The sequence below is a fragment of the Eufriesea mexicana genome, unplaced genomic scaffold (genome assembly GCF_001483705.2).
Source record: "Eufriesea mexicana isolate 0111107269 unplaced genomic scaffold, ASM148370v2 scaffold13932, whole genome shotgun sequence".
Taxonomy (NCBI): domain Eukaryota; kingdom Metazoa; phylum Arthropoda; class Insecta; order Hymenoptera; family Apidae; genus Eufriesea; species Eufriesea mexicana.
This window is the reverse complement of record NW_016921425.1, coordinates 118,425-134,791: the sequence shown is the minus strand read 5'-3', so window position 1 is coordinate 134,791 and position 16,367 is coordinate 118,425. Positions and strand designations below refer to the sequence as shown.

Below are 16,367 nucleotides of genomic sequence, written 5' to 3'. Positions count from 1 at the left end.
TTTTCCCCCCCCCCTCTCTCTCTCTCTCTCTCTCTCTCTCTCTCTCTCTCTCTCCCCCCCTCCCCCCTCCTCTATATAGTTGGCCAACGATCGTTTTATCATCCTCGTTCCTCTCTCGACTCTTGGAACTTTCGATTCGACCGACGCGTTCGCGTTTCGCCTCGCGTTCGTTGATATCTCGCGCGGAGATGAGAGGCGGGGCAACCGATGAGAAAGAAACACGAGCAGACCGAAAGGCAAAAAAGGAGGCCCGGCATTATATTTTTGCGGTGTATTACGTTGTACGAACCGGAGCGAGTTTCGTCCCCACCAACGCGATGGAGGCCATTATCGCGAAATACTGCAGATGCATCCACGCACACGGCGTCGTTTTTGGACATTAGCATAGCCGCGTAGCGTGCACCAACGCTACCGTCCTCCGTTGTGCGCGTGAGTTAATGCTCGCGCGCGAGAGTCCGCCGCGACATTTCCCTGATGAAGTCGAGCAGCGACGCGTAATAAGGGTCGCGAGAGAGACGGTCCACACGGCCCGCCGGCTGCCCAGACGGACGGCCATACGAACGGACGGACGGACGGACCGACCGACCAACCGACCGACCGACCGACCGACCGACCGACCAACGTGTACGTATGTATATGATGATAAAAGGAACTATAGAGGGAGAGAGGGAGAGAGAGAGAGAGAGGGATGGGGTAGAATGGGTTGTATTCCGTAGTCAGGGTGGGATCGGTGTTTCCACTGGAATATTCCTCTCTCGGAGGAAACGTTCGATGCGCTCTCTCTTTCTCTCTGGAACGCGTAGATATAGACTGGACGAGCTGCCGCGAATAATTTCGCGTGGCATAAGCGAACGCGAGACGAAAACGCGCGCGGTCGTCGAGCCGAAAACGCGATGAACGGGGAAGCAGCAACTCGGACGAGAGCAAAGTGGTCGCGTGGTTGCGCGCGCTACGGGTATCGAACGTACGGACGCTGGCGAAACTCAAGGTGGTCCACTACATCCCTGGGTGAAGTTGACGCGCGGGGTGGACCTGTCGAGGAGAAGGGTCGAGGCTGGAAGCGGACGTGACACGGCCGTCTTGTGACCCGTACCGTCCCACCGACGCCGCCGCCACCACCGCCGCCACTGTCGCTCCTTCCCCGTGCCAACCCTCTCCTGCCCCCTGGCCCTTGCCCTCCGACCCCCTGTCCCCACTTCCCAGTCCACATGCCACCGCGCCGACCGACCGCCGCTAGTCCGGCTCTATTGTTGTTATTATTAAAGGGGGTCGTTGGGGGTGGTTGCCGCTCGGCTGAGAGGGACGATGACGGAAAGGAAGGCGGCGTCTGCAGGTGACAGATGAAACAGCTACCCTCTCCCTCGCACCCTCTTTAGATCCCCCTTGTTCTCTATCCGTTTACCTCTCTCGCTCTCTACCCTCGCCCTCTCTCACTCCCTCTCTCTCTCTCTCTCTCTCTCTTTCTCTTTCTCTCGCTTTTTCCTCTCTCTTTCTCTCTCTCTCTCTCTCTCTCTCCCCTTCTCGCTCCTTCTTGCTCCGTTCTACCGACGAATGCAGCCATTCGCTCGCACGCACGCGATCGCTGCTACGAGAAACGGGACGGAGCGAAAGAAAGAGGGAAAGACCGAGATGTCAGAGACAGAGGGGAAGGGGAGAGAGACTGGGAGAGGAAAAGGATCGAAGCTTTCTCTCTTTCGTTGCCGCTGCAAGCTCACGTTCGTCCCTCGCGTACCACACCCCACACGATCTTTCGAATCGTATACGAATGCGTGCCGTCGAACGCTTCGGGTTTCTTCGGACAGTCGAGCTCGACGTATTGGACGTATCTCGGATGGACGCGACGTCGAATCGCGATGGATCGTTTAATCGACACGTACGGCGAATCGCTCGAGTCGGGAAACGCGTCGAGAGAGGCTGTTGGATAGCGCGAAACGTCGGAATTCGTGGGAAATGCAAGATCGGTACGAACGGTGGGAAAAAAAGAAAGAAGGAGGAAACGGATATATCGGTGGTGGAGGTGGTGGTGGTGGTCGTCGTGATGGTGGTGGTTGGGAAAAGAAGCGTGGACGGTACGGAGGTTGGTCGAGGTTAGTTTCATCGCGGTTCGGTGTAGTAGGTACTCTCGGGTCTGTCGACGAAATGGACAGCGCGGGACACGCGAGGAATGCGCGTTTCGCGTTCTCTTGGTCGTGCTGGCAAAGAAAGGAGGTCGTGGCTACATACGTTTACTACGAATTCTCTCTCTCCCTCTTTCTCTCTCTCTCTCTCTCTCTTTCTCTCCCTCTTGCTTCCTCTCCCCCTCCCCCGCCCCCTGAGCCACGTTTCACCGCGAGGACACACCGTCCCAGGCCGCTCCGAAATAACTCTACGTCACGGATCGTCACCCCCTTTAATCGTGCTCGGCACCCTACACGGATAGGATGCTCCGGCATCCCGTTACCGTCCTCTGCCACGAGGCGAGATTCGAGGATTCACCGGAGATCCACGAGAGACAAAACCAATAAACCGCTCTCCGGGACGCGATATTCGGAAGTCTCGTGGAAGGGACTCGGACTCGCTGCTTTCTCTGTGTCCCATCTCCGGCTTTTCCGGTCTTTCCTTTCTTTCCCCCTCTCTCTCTCTCTCTCTCTCTCTCTCTCTCTCTCTCTCTCTCCTTCTCCCCCTCGTCGCGACGCTACCTCCAGACGGGATACTACGGGCAAAGCAACCGTGCCCTTTTTTTCTTCCTCCTAGAATATACGTACGTACGTATAACGGTACAATGCCGAATCGAAGTTACGTATAACCAGGGTGTGGTTACGTTCGTTTCTCCACCCTTTTTTAAACCACGGTCACGCTCGCTCGTATCGTTCGAGGAAACGAGTAACGTACGTCAGTAGCGTGGCGTGGTGGACGTCGACGGGTCATCGCGTTACTCTCTCGCGTAAAACGCCTCACCGCATCGATGCGATAATTCGGAACGCCGCTGCGCCACGACGAAAGCGCAACGCGGCAGTCCACCGGTCACGTCCGTCAACTGCAAGTCGTCCGTCGTCCGAAGAGACGACGACGACGACGACGACGGTGGACGCCCAGGCGTCGTCGCCGTTCACGGCATTGATCTGTCGGACGGCTGTCTTGATATCGACGGTGCTACGGTGGGAGGGTGCGGAACGGCGGCTGCTAGACGGCTGCCTACTCCTTTAGCCCGCGAAATAAGCTTTCCGCCAACGTCCACACACCGGTACAGGCTAGCGCGAATCTACGCGACCGTCCTTCCATCGACCGTACCGGGAAAAGGAACGTGGAAAACTCGTAAACCGCAAAAATTCCACGATGCACGCCACGCGTATCCGTCGTCGACGTACCATTTCTTTTCCTCCTGCTTTCTCTATTCTCTCCCTCGGGAGATCCAAAGGATTTCGCCTCTCTCTTTCTCTCTTTATTCTCTCTTTCTGTTTCTCTCGTTTGGTCGCTCTCGATTCGGTGACGCGTTGAACCGATGCTCGCTGGCTCGTTCGTTCGCCGCCACCGACGACGACGACGCCGCCGCCGCCGCCGCGTCACCCGGTAAACGTTAATCGAGGCAAATTGAACGCCACGCGGTTCTCGACGCTCGATTAAGTTCCCCCTCGACGATCCTTTCCACCCTTATCGAGCTTTCGGCGCGTCGCTTACCCACGTACACCGTTCCGTACCTGCTTCCGGATATTCCGAACGTCGAACGCGATCGTTGCCGCGCGAGACGCTCGCGTATCGTACGCCGAACGAAAATCGCAACTCGTAACCCGTAACCCGTAACCCGTAAACCGTAAAACGGCAGCCGATCGACCGGCCCTTAATGACAGCCCTCGGTTTATGATCTCAGACGAAATTCCGCGAACTAGCCACGAGATCGTTATTGCGGTAAGCCGAACAAATTGTCAGAGGACCGCTCGTTCCACGCGGGATCGTTTATACGAGAGACAGAGAGAGAGAGAGAGCACACAGACACAGTGGGTGTACACCATCGAATTAAGCTCCGAATTTCGCTCGATCGTCCGCAATTACGAATAACCCTAATTTTCGACCTCCTCGAGACGAGCGAGAACGAGTTTATCGCTCGTCCCGAAGAGACTCGGGTGCATCGAGAGACGGGTGAGACTCGACCGCGTCGAGGGAACCGAGGGGAATTATCGCGACCAAAGGTACCCGTTTACCGTCGTGGCTGCTCCGATTATCGTTCGCGGCTAAAATTCATTCCCGTTACCCGCTGCCGCTACTCCTTAATCCCCAGCGTTGTCCTCTTCCTTCGTCTTTTCATCGAACCGCACCGAGACCATTACCCACCGCGTATATCGAAAACGCGTGGAACCTCGTGCGGCCGCCAGGTTAAGAGACCCGGGGCAACCGAACAGTCGACGACGGCGTGTCAGAGTGGGAAACGAGACCAGGCTGTATAAGAAGAAGGCGAAGGCTCCGCGTACGGTAGAAACGAATACGCGCGCAAGTATCAGGACAAGGAGGAAGATAGGAGAGAAAGAGAGAGGAGAGGGTTTGGGTTAGGTTGGTCGCCTGACCCGGTTGACAATCGATTGACGGCTGTCGCCAAGACCCTTCAGCCTTTCCACCTTCTCTAACCCGGCGAACTTGCCCGATCGAGTCGATGTCGGGCAGCACCCTCTCCTCCTTTCTCAGCCGTTCCATGCCCTTCTCTCTCTCTCTCTCTCTCTCTCTCCCACCCTCCGTGGTCCGTTCCGCCGCGTCGCCGATAACCACTCCTAATTATCTTTTTGGTCGACGGTTACCGAACGAAAGAGAACGACGACGCACCCCGCGTCTCGATGGAAACGCGACGCGAAACCGACTAAAGTCTGGTCGATCGTATTCCCTTCGAGTTCAATCGAACGTATAGAACGTATAGAAGGCGTACAGAGCGTACAGAGCGTATCGAAAAGATTGCTCGTGGACGGTGGACGGTGGACGGTGGACTACGGTGCACGAGCGATTATGCCCGTGTACGAGGAAACACATGGCAGTTGGCGCGCACATACGAACGCGAGAGACACGGACGCGACACACGAACGCGACACGCACACGGCCTTCGGTGTCTCTCGTTCGTACGCGCGAGTCTCTTTTCCACGGTCGGCTATGCACACGGAGAAAGCTTCGTCGCGAAGGTAATAGGATGGGTATACACCGGGCGGTGTTGGATATTATTTGCCGAGGACAGTGACAAACGCCCGTCAACGTCATTTCCACTCGCAACGTCGGCTTCCTGCGACAGTACCGACACCGCGCGCGATATCACCCTCTCCACGACACCTTCGCCTCTTCCACCTCCTCTTTCTCCTTCTCTCGCTTCTCTTTGCTCTCCCTCCTCTCGCGGAAGCCGAGCTAGAAACGTGACGAGCATATCTAGTTCTGGACCGACTCCTCGTCTCTGGCAACCGTCAAGAGGTGCCTCTCTCCGATGACTACGCGACGGGCCACTGCTCCCGTCGCGGTCGTTCCGGTACTTTGGCCTCTCGATGCCACGCCGCGCGATTCGCGATTGGGAAGGTAAATTCGAGTCGCGACCGGAGAAATCGTCCGACCGGCGTGCAAGAGTAGTGGGGTTGGTTAGGCAGAAGGGTGTACGGTAACCGAGGTAGGAAGGAAGGGGGTACGACGACTGGAGCGGACGGGAGGAGTCGGAGGGGGGAGAAGGGGGGCGTAGGTAGTCATTATGTGGAGGGAGGTGACGTCACTGACGGTGACGGATGGCTACACGTCAGGCAAGTATAAACCCCATGGTACCCAATAAATTATTGCAACTATAAATTACTTCTGTGCTCACGATATAATGCCACGGCTACTGCCGCGACCGTTGTGTGCGTGCACGTACACGTACGTGTGCACGTGTGCACGCGTGTATGTACGCTGTCGCGTCGAAGCCGAAGGTGGGGCGTGCAAACAAAGGTGGTACGATCTCGAACTAACTAGCCACGGTACGGGCACCGCTAACCCCGTGTTATCGTCGCTCTTTCTCGCGATCCCTTCCTCCTTCCGAGTATCCCCTTCCTCTCGCCCCGTCTCGCCCTGACTCGCCCGATCGCACCCCATCGCACCCCATTCTACCTAAACGCATCCCCCTCGCTATCGCGCCGCTCGCGCCAGCCTTCGAATTTTACGACGGACGATCGGTCGCGATAATCGACGCCTCGCGTAGCGCCAACAAGAACGAACGGGTTTTTTTGATTCGAGGACAAGACTCGTCCGCGACTACGTTGTCTCGAGCGAGTGAGAACCACTGACATAACATAATCCCTAGCAATTCGTAATAAATATCGTTGCGACGGCCTGGTTCGGCGTTATTGGTGTATCTGTCTCTCATCTCGATGCCTTTGGGGGGCTAAGAAGCGAGGCAAAGCGGCGGTCGAAGGGATCGGGGGAAGATATTATGGGCGTGCGAGTGAGTTATACGCCTTGCCGCATGTGTGTCGCATAAATCTGCCCCGACCTCGGTACCGGCCCCCTCGCGACTGCACTGGAACCGTTTCTAGACTTTCCTTCGATACCGACGACCAAGACGACGACGACGACGACCGAGACGACCGAGACGACCAAGACGACCAAGACGACGACAACGACGTCTCGAACCGACTCGACGACTGACTGACTGCTCCGCTTGCTTCATCAACCCAGCCGGTTGAATAGCTCGAGCAAGCTGACCGACTGTCCGACAGACCGACCGACACAACGGGCTAACCGATCGATATCGAAGTAGTACCCACGCGTACGCGTCGTTCCGGAACCGGCCGAAAATTTCTTTCCGTTTCTCCTCCGTTTGTCGTCTGCGAATAGGAGTTCTCCTCGGGAAAGATCGATTCGAAATAATCCTCGACGTCGATCGAACACGCGAACCAACGCCGATATACCGCTGCTCGTAAACCGTGTTCCGCGCCACGTTACACCGAGATTATTTATAGATCGGTGCCGTCCTCGAAGAAACGGTATCGTCGCTCGCGTTTCGCGGACCTTAATATCGTGGCAAAGATCGACGTTTCGCGCGACAGTAGCCACGGCGGATTACGAGCAAAGAGAATGGCGAAATTCTACCTTCGTGGCGATCTCGCAGGAAACGGAGAGAGCGTGGTAGCGCAAAGCGGTGCTACGCACGACGCGCGGAGCAGAAGGGTGAAGAGATCGAGAGCGCGAGACGCGCACACCTGTCCTTCGGTACATCAACCGTCCGTCATCCAGAGGACGGATCGGCTTCTGTCCGTGCGCCGTCTTCTTCGCCCGAAAGTTCGCGCGTACCACGAGGCATCGCACTTATTTACGTTGACACGATATTTATTAGGACGGATCGGTGAGGCGGCCGTTCGTACGAGCGCCGGCAGCCTATTTCGGGAACCACCGTTCCCTCTCGCGGCGAAAGACCGGCCGCCAGTCGGTCGTTTCGCGGGACACATCCACTCTCCTTCGGGATTAAGAGATACAAAGTCCGGTCGCGCGTCTTATTTTTCAACGGCTGTCACGAGGTTTCTGATCGGCTTTGCGCGCGGGCCCCGGGAACGCGATCGAAAAGGGTCGTCGCACTCTCGCGACGTAGCGTGCCCTACGGTGGCGCGTCGCGGACGCGAAAATCGGGACAGACCGGACGTCGCGGGGGTCGCGCGCGACCACTTGGCGCGGACGAGCCGAAGAGCGCGCGCGCGGACGAGAGCGCGCGGGGGCCACGACACGCGGAGGCTGTGTAAACGAAACGATAACCGGACGGATCGACACCAGCTGCTCCGTGTTTGTTGCCGGTTCTATAAATAGAGCGAACCGTTCGCTCTTTCTCGCGTACGCTCGTTCTGTCCGCTTCGCGTCCATCCTCTCGCTCTCTCTCTCTCTCTCTCTCTCTCTCTCTGCTTCCCTTTCTCTCCCCCGTATCCTTTCTCCCGACGAGCTTTGCTCCCGCCGCGCTATCCCGTCCTCCGACTTTTTAACTCTCTCCCGGCTGCTTCGTCTCCTGTCCGTAGCCGACTCGAGAGACGTTACTTCGCTGACAATTATTGTTGTCACGGCCTCTGCACCGGCAGTCGGTAACAGGAGTGACATTTCGAAAGGCGGCGTGACGGCGAGTGGAAGAAAGAGACGCGGAGGACGAGGAGATTCGGAGGTTACGGTCGAAGAACGAGGACAGCGAGGATGGGAGAAGAGTGACGGATATCGTGATGAAGGCGTCCTCCTGTCATCTCTCCTCTTCCACCTCGCCGGATCGTCGCCCCGCGGCTCCTCGACCCTCCTCCGCCGCCGACATTACTTTCCTCGCTTCCGCCGGCATCCGACGCCATCCGACGCCATCCGACGCCGTCCGACGCCGTCCGACGCCGACGCTTAGATCGCGCTCGCGTCCACCCGCGAATAACGCGTCGCGCGACGTCACGCGAGTCCGCGACGAAATCTCGTTGCCTTTCGCGGTCGATAGGAATTCCGTGCCCTGTTAGCCGGTTTCCACGCGCGAGAAACCGCGTATGGTTCGTTTCCGATAATGGAAAACGCGGGCAGCCGCACACGCGAAACGGCACGCTACGAGCGGGGGAGCTGAAACGCGACGAACCGACTGCGAAACGGGTTTGCGGATTTCAGCTTTTTAAGCGGGAGCAACAGCAGCCGCGGCAGCAGCTACGGCAGCCACGCATCGATCATCACTGTCGCCTGTTGCACGATCGACCGACCGACCGACCGACCGACCGACCGACCGACCTGAACGACCGAACGACCGAACGACCGAACGACCGAACCAGAGAACGATGAACGTACGAACGAACGGACGAACGAACGAACGAACGAACGAGCAAACGAAGCAACGAGCGAACGGGAACAAACGAAAGGACGGACGAGTGGTTGGTCTTACCGGACGCGTATCCCATCATCCATCATCCATCATCCAGTCGTCCTACCTGCATCAGCGGACGCACCTACGGCGCGACCGTGCGTGCCCGATCATTAATACCGTTCGGTCAAGTACGCGCGACGCAATTTACTCGATCGCTTTCCCCGTGCCTCTATACTCCTATCGGGAACGATATCGCGAAACGGCACCGCGGGCGGCATCGTTAGCGTGCATCTCGAAACGACCCCGTAAACCCTGTCCCGCGACATCGGCCAAAATTTTCACCGTCTCCTTCGTTCTCGCGGGCGGAAAAGCGAATCGGGCCAACGTGTTACGAGTATATACGTGAACGACAGGGCGCGATCGATCGGACGAGGACGTCTTAATCGGCGGTGGTAGGTAGGTAGGTAGGTAGGTAGGTAGGTAGGTAGGTAGGTAGGTAGGTAGGTAGGTTGGTAGGTGGATAGGTAGGTAGGAAGGTAGGTAGCCAGCTAGCTAGCGGGACGGAAGGGAACGAGAGAGAACGGTGGAGGGATTTTTTATGCGCCGGTGGAATCGCGAGTCTCGGGACGAAGCCCGTTGGAACGGGGGTTGGGAGGAGGGAGCGAGGAACGTGTGGCGTAGTCGACGATGGGAGGAAGCGATTCGACAGCCTGATGGAGTGAGTGTTGACTTAGGATAACAGTCGGCTCATCGGTCAATCAGTCAGGTAGACTACGGTAGGTCGGTGCTCCGTCTTCGGTTCGGCCCTGTCGTCTCGTTCGGACGCTTAAGTGACTCACGAATCCGACCACCCGACGTGTTCCATCCTGGAAGACAAAGCGATCGGACGAGAAGGAGGAAGAGCGGGTGAAAGGGGGAGAACCGAGTCGTAAACATTTGCGTCAACGCCGAACGCGACGCGTCGTTCGTTGGAACGATCGAACCGGTCGTCGAGTCGAGGGGAACGAGTCGCGAATACATTAGGCGGATCGCGAGCCTTTTCGTCCCGAAGGACGCGCGACGGGACCGATCCACTTGCCAGCGATCTCTTCGATCCACGAAAACTCGAGGAAATCGCTCGCGGAGCGCTAACAGGGGAACCGCGGCGTTCCTCGCACGCGTTTCTGGCGCTCGGGCGCGAGCGAGCGAACGAGCGCGGCCGCTCCGAACTCGAACAACGTCGGGTGTACGACGAGCCCCGAGAGCCGGTTGCCTCTCGAGAGGAAGAAGCGTCCGTTACCGAAGGAGCGGAAGGAAGAAAGAGCTACGTAGTAAGAGGACGAGAGCGAGAGGGCGTGAGGGGCCGGGGAGGAAGCTGAAAGAAGGACGCAGCAAGGAGAATGGATTCACCCGTCAGTCACTCTCTGGCAGACCGCGAGAGAATCACAATGCGAAGCCTCCCTTTGCTCTTCGTCTCTCTTCGTCCCTCTGTCGGACCGCCCGTTCACCCGTTCGCCCGTTCGCCCGTCCGCCCTCCCGCTCGTCCGTTCGTCCGTCTGTCTGCCTGTCCATCCGATCGTCTCTTCGTCTGCCTCCTGTCACTCTCCTCGCCAGCCTCCCGACGGTTCTCTCGCATCAGGAATTCATCTCCTCTCTTCTGTCCTGTCCTGCCTTGTCCTCCTCCTCCTCCTCCTCCACCTCCTCCACCGCCTCCTCCGTTGCTCCTTTTGTTCCCTCCCGCCTTCGCCCGCCTTTCCTCCTCGCCCGCTGGCCAACTTCCTTCTCGCTTCTCTGCTTCCCTGCTTTGCCGTCGCGCCATCGTCGCCACCGTCGTCGTCGTAGTCGTCGTCTGCTCGCTCGTTATCGCGCCCCGTTTTATTTCCGGTACGGTTGCCGAAGAAACGGTACGCGGCGATCGGCCTATCCTCGATCCTTCGCGGCGTTCCGCGCGCGCTTGTCGTCGAATCGCGTCGCGACCGGACTAAACGTTCGGATCAACGTCGAGATAACGAGCGGCGCGAGAGTTGGCGCAAAGGAAAATTCGTTATCTAGATTTAGCCGACAAACGATCGGCGCGTCCGCGCGGCCCGGTGTAAATTTCCCTCGCGACCGCGAGATCCTCTAACGACCGGTCTAATTACCGGCAAATCTAACCGATTCGATACGCCGCGAAAGATATATATCCGGACGAGACCGCGATTTAGCGCGAGATTACCGGGATGACCGCGACGTCGTTCGCGGCCTACTATTACCGGAGACCGGAAGAGGCGGGGGCGGAGCGGGAGACCCGGATGCCGCGAAAGAAGCGAGAAAAAAAAGGGATCCTTGGTATCGAGGATCGGGACAAAGTCGAAACGGAAACGGGTCCACCGATAAGAGTAATTATCGTTGGCGCGAGGGAGTCGACTGGTAGCCGACAGTCGAAGGTCGAAGGGAACGCGTAGCGAGATCGTTCGCTCGGGAAGCAAACGGAGCTCTCGGGCCGCGTGGTAACCAACCACCACCACCACCACCACCACCACCACCGTGGCCGCCGTAAAGCGCCGCGACGTTTGCTCCGAGAGTCGAGCAGGCCTGGATATCGGCCGGTATCATCTCCGAACCGGTGTCAGGGCTCGGCCGCTTTAAACTCTGTACGCCACGCTCCTTGCTCCCCTCGTATGTTTGCCGTGCGCGGCTGAATACGCAACCCCGCGCTAGTTCCTTCGTTAACGATGCGCCGATAGAAATACGCCGTATCTTGACCGACCGGTGCGAGCATTTGCATTCCGGGGTATACCTTCGGAGCGCGACATCCCGGATGGATCGTGGACGATTCCGGGGCGGGAGGGCGAGAGAGAGAGAGAGAGAGAGAGAGAGAGAGAGGGTGTGTGTGTGTGTGTATGTGGAGAGAAGAAAAGAGAAAGCAGGCACGATCGAGGCGCGAACGAGACGCGTTGGTTTCGTGGGCGAACGAAGGGAAAGAACGCGGCAGGGAAAAAGAGAGTGCGAGGGATGTTCGGAAACGGGCGGAGCTCCGGCAAACACCGGTGGTCCGCCCTGGTCTTCGAGTTGTCGCGTATCCCTTCTCGGTAGCGGCCCGATTCCAGCCGATCCTCGCATGCCGTTCCTTTTTACCTCTCGGTCCTCGTTGTCGTCTTCCTCGTTCCCGTCGTCGACGCGCACGGTCATCCTCATCGCGGACGTTGGTCGTTGGTCGTTGGTCGTTGGTCGTTGGTCGTTGGTCGTTCTCCTTTCTTCGACCACCTCCCGTTCGTTCCCCAACCAAAAGGGTCGGCGAGCAGCAGCCTCTTCCATCGAGAATCGTTCACGGTCGCGCAGGGCTTCGGAAGGGCCGCTCCGGGCCGCTCCGGGCCGCTCCGGGCGAGAGAGACAATGGACAATGGGGACATAAATCTGCGTAATTAGTTGCCGATGCCTCCTCGGATCGATGCGCGATCTCTTTTCCCTCCTTCTTCCGTGGCCCATCGGCGAACAAACGATCGTTTGGTTGGCCAGTCGGCAAAGTAGGACGGTGCTCCACGTCCTGCTTGTCCCCACCCCTCTCGCAAGGGAGGTGTGCTGACTCCTTTCCGCCTCTTTCTTCCTTTTGCTCTCTTCGGCCACCGGTGATCCCCGGATCCGGAGACTCCTCGTCTTGCGCCATCTCGCAACGAGGACGCGTCACCGGAACAAGATGGCGATGCCGTTCGCGTCTCTCGGCCTAACCGTTCATCCACCGATTCGCGATCCCTTCCGGAAATCCTCCGAGACCGGACTTTGCCCCCGCACCCTGCCTCGCACCCGCGACCGCCGCCGCGACCACCACCGCGACCACCGCCACGAGCACGCGATGGCGCGCAAAGTACCCGATACGTATTTCGACGTTTTCATCGACCCCGTCACCGTCCTCGTCCAACGCCAGATCGCGACAACGCGATTCGTACGCGAGTCGGCAAACGGAGAGAGAACGGAAGTTCGCGTAGGCCGTTCGACAATGGGTCGCGGTGATCTCGCGCGACGCACCCGCGAATTCCACCGCGTACACATCGCCGTCGCGACGTCGTTCGCCCGCGTCGACGTCGTCGTTGTCGTCGCTGTAACCGCGAAAGCCCGATAAATGAACCGATAACGCTATTGTGTAACGCCGAGCGTTCCCGCGTCCGCCTCTTTGCTTCGTTTCCCGAGTCTCTCGACTTTCTCGTTTCCAAATTCGCTATCCCGTCCACGAGACGTCGATCCTCCTTGGTTGCCCTTGGTTCCCATGATTCCGGTTCGCGCTTAATAACCGCCTCTTTTCTTACTCGTCCTTTCGAGTATCTCTCGTCGGCGATCGGGTATCGCGGCCCCGACTCAAACGATCCTACGATTTTCCGTTGCAGGGGAGGACGGAGTCGAAGGCTCAGGGCCCGGCGCGGACCTCCAAGGGGAAGAGGGCGATTGCGTCGAGGATGACCGGCCAATTAGTCCTAGCGAGAGAGGTTGCACGACGGCAGCCAAAGAAGAAGAGGATGGGGACGCGACCGACGAGGAAGACGACGAGGACGCATCGCCGCCTACGCCACCACCTTCCGCAACCGCGAGACTGAATCCAACCATTTTAAGGGACACAGGACCGCCGGACAGGTAAACCATTCGTCCCATTCGTGAATCGTGTGCCATTGCCGATAATCTCGGAAGAATACGAGACGCCGAAACGAAACGGTTGCGAAGCGGTGCTGCGACGGAAGAACTGGAGGCGCGAATCGTGGAAAGTGGCACGAACGTAAATTCCAACGAACACGGTTCGCTTGAAACTCATTAGTCGGTGCTTTACCCGGAGCTTGGTCATAAACCGCCTAAATCAACGAGAGCGCCGCTGCCGTTCTCTTTGAAGTTGCCGACGACGGGCGCCCCTCGTGTACACACACGGGTATTCTCGTTGTTTGAGCGCAACGAATCGTCACGGATCCGTGCCGCGCACGAGCGAGAGAACGGTGTAAACGTTGCTCGCTGTCTCTGCGAAAGGAAACCAGACGGGGAGAGAGCGAGACCGAGAGAGGGTGAAAGAGTGATGAAGCGAAAGGAAACGAGCGACAGAGAGAGAGAGTTGGAGGAGGGATAAATAAGCCGGTGCCAGACCGATATCGGTGACTACCGTGCGACGTCATACGGCTAATAGAGATAGGCACGTGTTACGCGTCGGCCTGCATCGACGATCCCACCAACGCCGACGATGACGGCGCTCCACCACCGCTCCGGTACCGCTTTGCCGCATCACCGGTTACCACGGGGGCGGTGGTGGATGCGTGTGCCGGTGGCAGGCTGCGGCAGTGGCGCCTCCGTGGCCCCCGCTGCCCCGCCGCCCAACCGAAAACTTCCCCTGCATGCGTGCCGGCGCCGCGTTCCCCTTTCGTCTCGCGGCACGCATTCGGCATTCAGTCAGAAGCAGTCAGTTACGAGCGAGCCGTCGTCAAGCCTACACAACCTCTCTCGCTCGTTCCCCCGTTCCCCCGTTCCCCGTTCGCGATTATCGACCGATCTTTTCGATTCGATTCGCTTGCCGTTCGCGGCCCGACATCGCGTCGTCGTGCATCGATCATCCATCGAGGGAACGACGACGACGAGGAGGAGGAGGAGGAGGAGGAGGAGGAGGAGGAGGAGGTGGACGACGACGACGGGGAGGGGGTGGAGGAAGAGGAGGCGGCGGAGGAGGAGGAGCGTCGCGGCTACGTTCGACGGGAATTCGACAGGTATCGATCTCCCGCGGTTTTTCGCCACGCGAATCCCGATCGCGAACGCCTGCGCGCGCGCGCGCGCGCGTCCCTCTCCAGCGCGGCACGATCCACGACGCTTGCTGATCCTCTCACCGATTCACCCCGTCACGTTCCTCGATCGCGTCTAACCTTTTCGCCGTTTCTTTTTCATGCTTTCAGAGAGCCAATGAGTCCACGTTGCCCCTCCAGAGATTCTCGGGAATCGTCCGGCCCGGCGACCGGAAGTCCTCCGCCACCAGCGACGAGGAGCACCGCGAGTCCGGTCAGTCCGAGCGGTATCGTGCCACTGCCGCTCGGTAGTCATCCTCTGCTACCGCCCCATTCCGCGGCGATGATGGCGGCCTATCTCCAACAAACGCATCAAAGATTGCTGCTCGGCCACTCGCCCCTGTCCCGTGGCTCGGTGTCGCCTCTGGTTTCCTCCTCGTGTTCTCCACCGGCCGCCACTCCCAGTCTTCTGGTATCGCCGAGCAGCGTCGGCGAGGTGTCGCCCTCGGCCACCCCGTTGCCCGCGGTGCTGGACTTTAGCACGAGGAAAGCGTCGTCGACCGAGGACGACGAGGAGGAACAGATACTGAACCTGAGCAAACCACCCACCCCTTCCTCGTCCACGGAGGCGAACAACGGGCCGTTGGATCTATCGGTGCCGAGTAGAAAACGACCGGGTCCGGAGGATTCGCCGCCCCTACCGGTTCGCAAATCCTCCAGGTTATCCGCGAGCACGGCGGCCGCGGCAGCAGCGGCAGCGGCAGCAGCAGCGGCGGCGGCGGCACATCAAGAGGCCGCTCAAGCGGTCACGGCCGCTGGTTTCGGCAGGCCACCCGTCGTTTCACCGTGGACATCGCCAGTGGTGGCCTCCCACTTTCCCTATTTCGCGGCCGCGGTCGCGGCAGCGGCTACTAGTCAGCAGCAACTCTCGCCGAAAAGCACCGCCGGGGTGGTCGATCATCATCAGCAACTGTGGAACGGCAAGATGAAACCACCGTCCGCCCTAGACAAGTCCTATCAGCCGAGCGAGGCGACCAAAGCGCTGGAGAAGATGAGCGAACTGAGCAAACTCGGCGGCGAGGATCTGTTCAGATCGAGTACGAGCGGCGCGAGTGGCGGATCGGGTAGTGCCGCGGCAGCAGCCGCAGCAGCGGCCGCGGCGGCCGCGGTCGCCGGGAACGCGAGCGGTGGTTCCACGTCCGGTAGCCGACACAGTGCCTGGCAGTCCCACTGGCTGAACAAGGGAGCCGATCAAGCAAAGGACGTGCTCAAGTGCGTCTGGTGCAAGCAAAGTTTCCCCACGCTCGCCGCGATGACGACGCACATGAAGGAGGCGAAACACTGCGGCGTGAACATGCCGGTCCCGTCCGCCGCGTCCGCGCTCCATCCGCAGCCGCCGAACGTGCCGAGCATCGCGGCGCCGCAACAGCCGCATCAGCCGCATCAGCCGCAAACCACCGGGTCCAGCAACATCGGCGGTCCCGCCGGCAGCGGGGGTGGTTCCGCGACCCCGAGCAGCAAGCAGAGTCCATCCGAGCTGAATCTGCTGATCAAGGAGACGATGCCGTTGCCGAGGAAACTCGTTCGCGGCCAAGACGTTTGGCTGGGCAAGGGTGCCGAGCAGACCCGACAGATTCTCAAGTGCATGTGGTGCGGTCAGAGCTTCCGATCGCTCGCCGAGATGACGTCGCACATGCAACAGACGCAACACTACACCAACATCATCTCCCAGGAGCAAATCATATCGTGGAAATCGTCGGACGAGAGCAAGGCTGGCAGCGGCGGCAGCGGTGGCAGCGGCGGCGGTGGCGGCGGTGGCGGCGGCGGCGGCGGCGGCGGAGGCAAGGCCGCCATCAACGGCGGCGGTGGAGGCGTGGGCAGGGAGATGGCGGGCG

At 59.3% G+C, this 16,367-nt stretch overlaps 1 protein-coding gene across 1 annotated transcript in view; it reads left to right on the top strand.

The window, feature by feature from the left end:
• tio (zinc finger domain-containing protein tiptop) overlaps positions 1-16,367 on the top strand; it is a 28,668-nt gene that overhangs the window by 7,287 nt on the left and 5,014 nt on the right. Inside the window, exons 2-3 of the mRNA XM_017908999.1 lie at positions 13,111-13,354; positions 14,644-16,313. Coding sequence (XP_017764488.1) covers positions 13,111-13,354; positions 14,644-16,313 — 1,914 coding nt within the window. The remainder of the gene's footprint in view (positions 1-13,110; positions 13,355-14,643; positions 16,314-16,367) is intronic.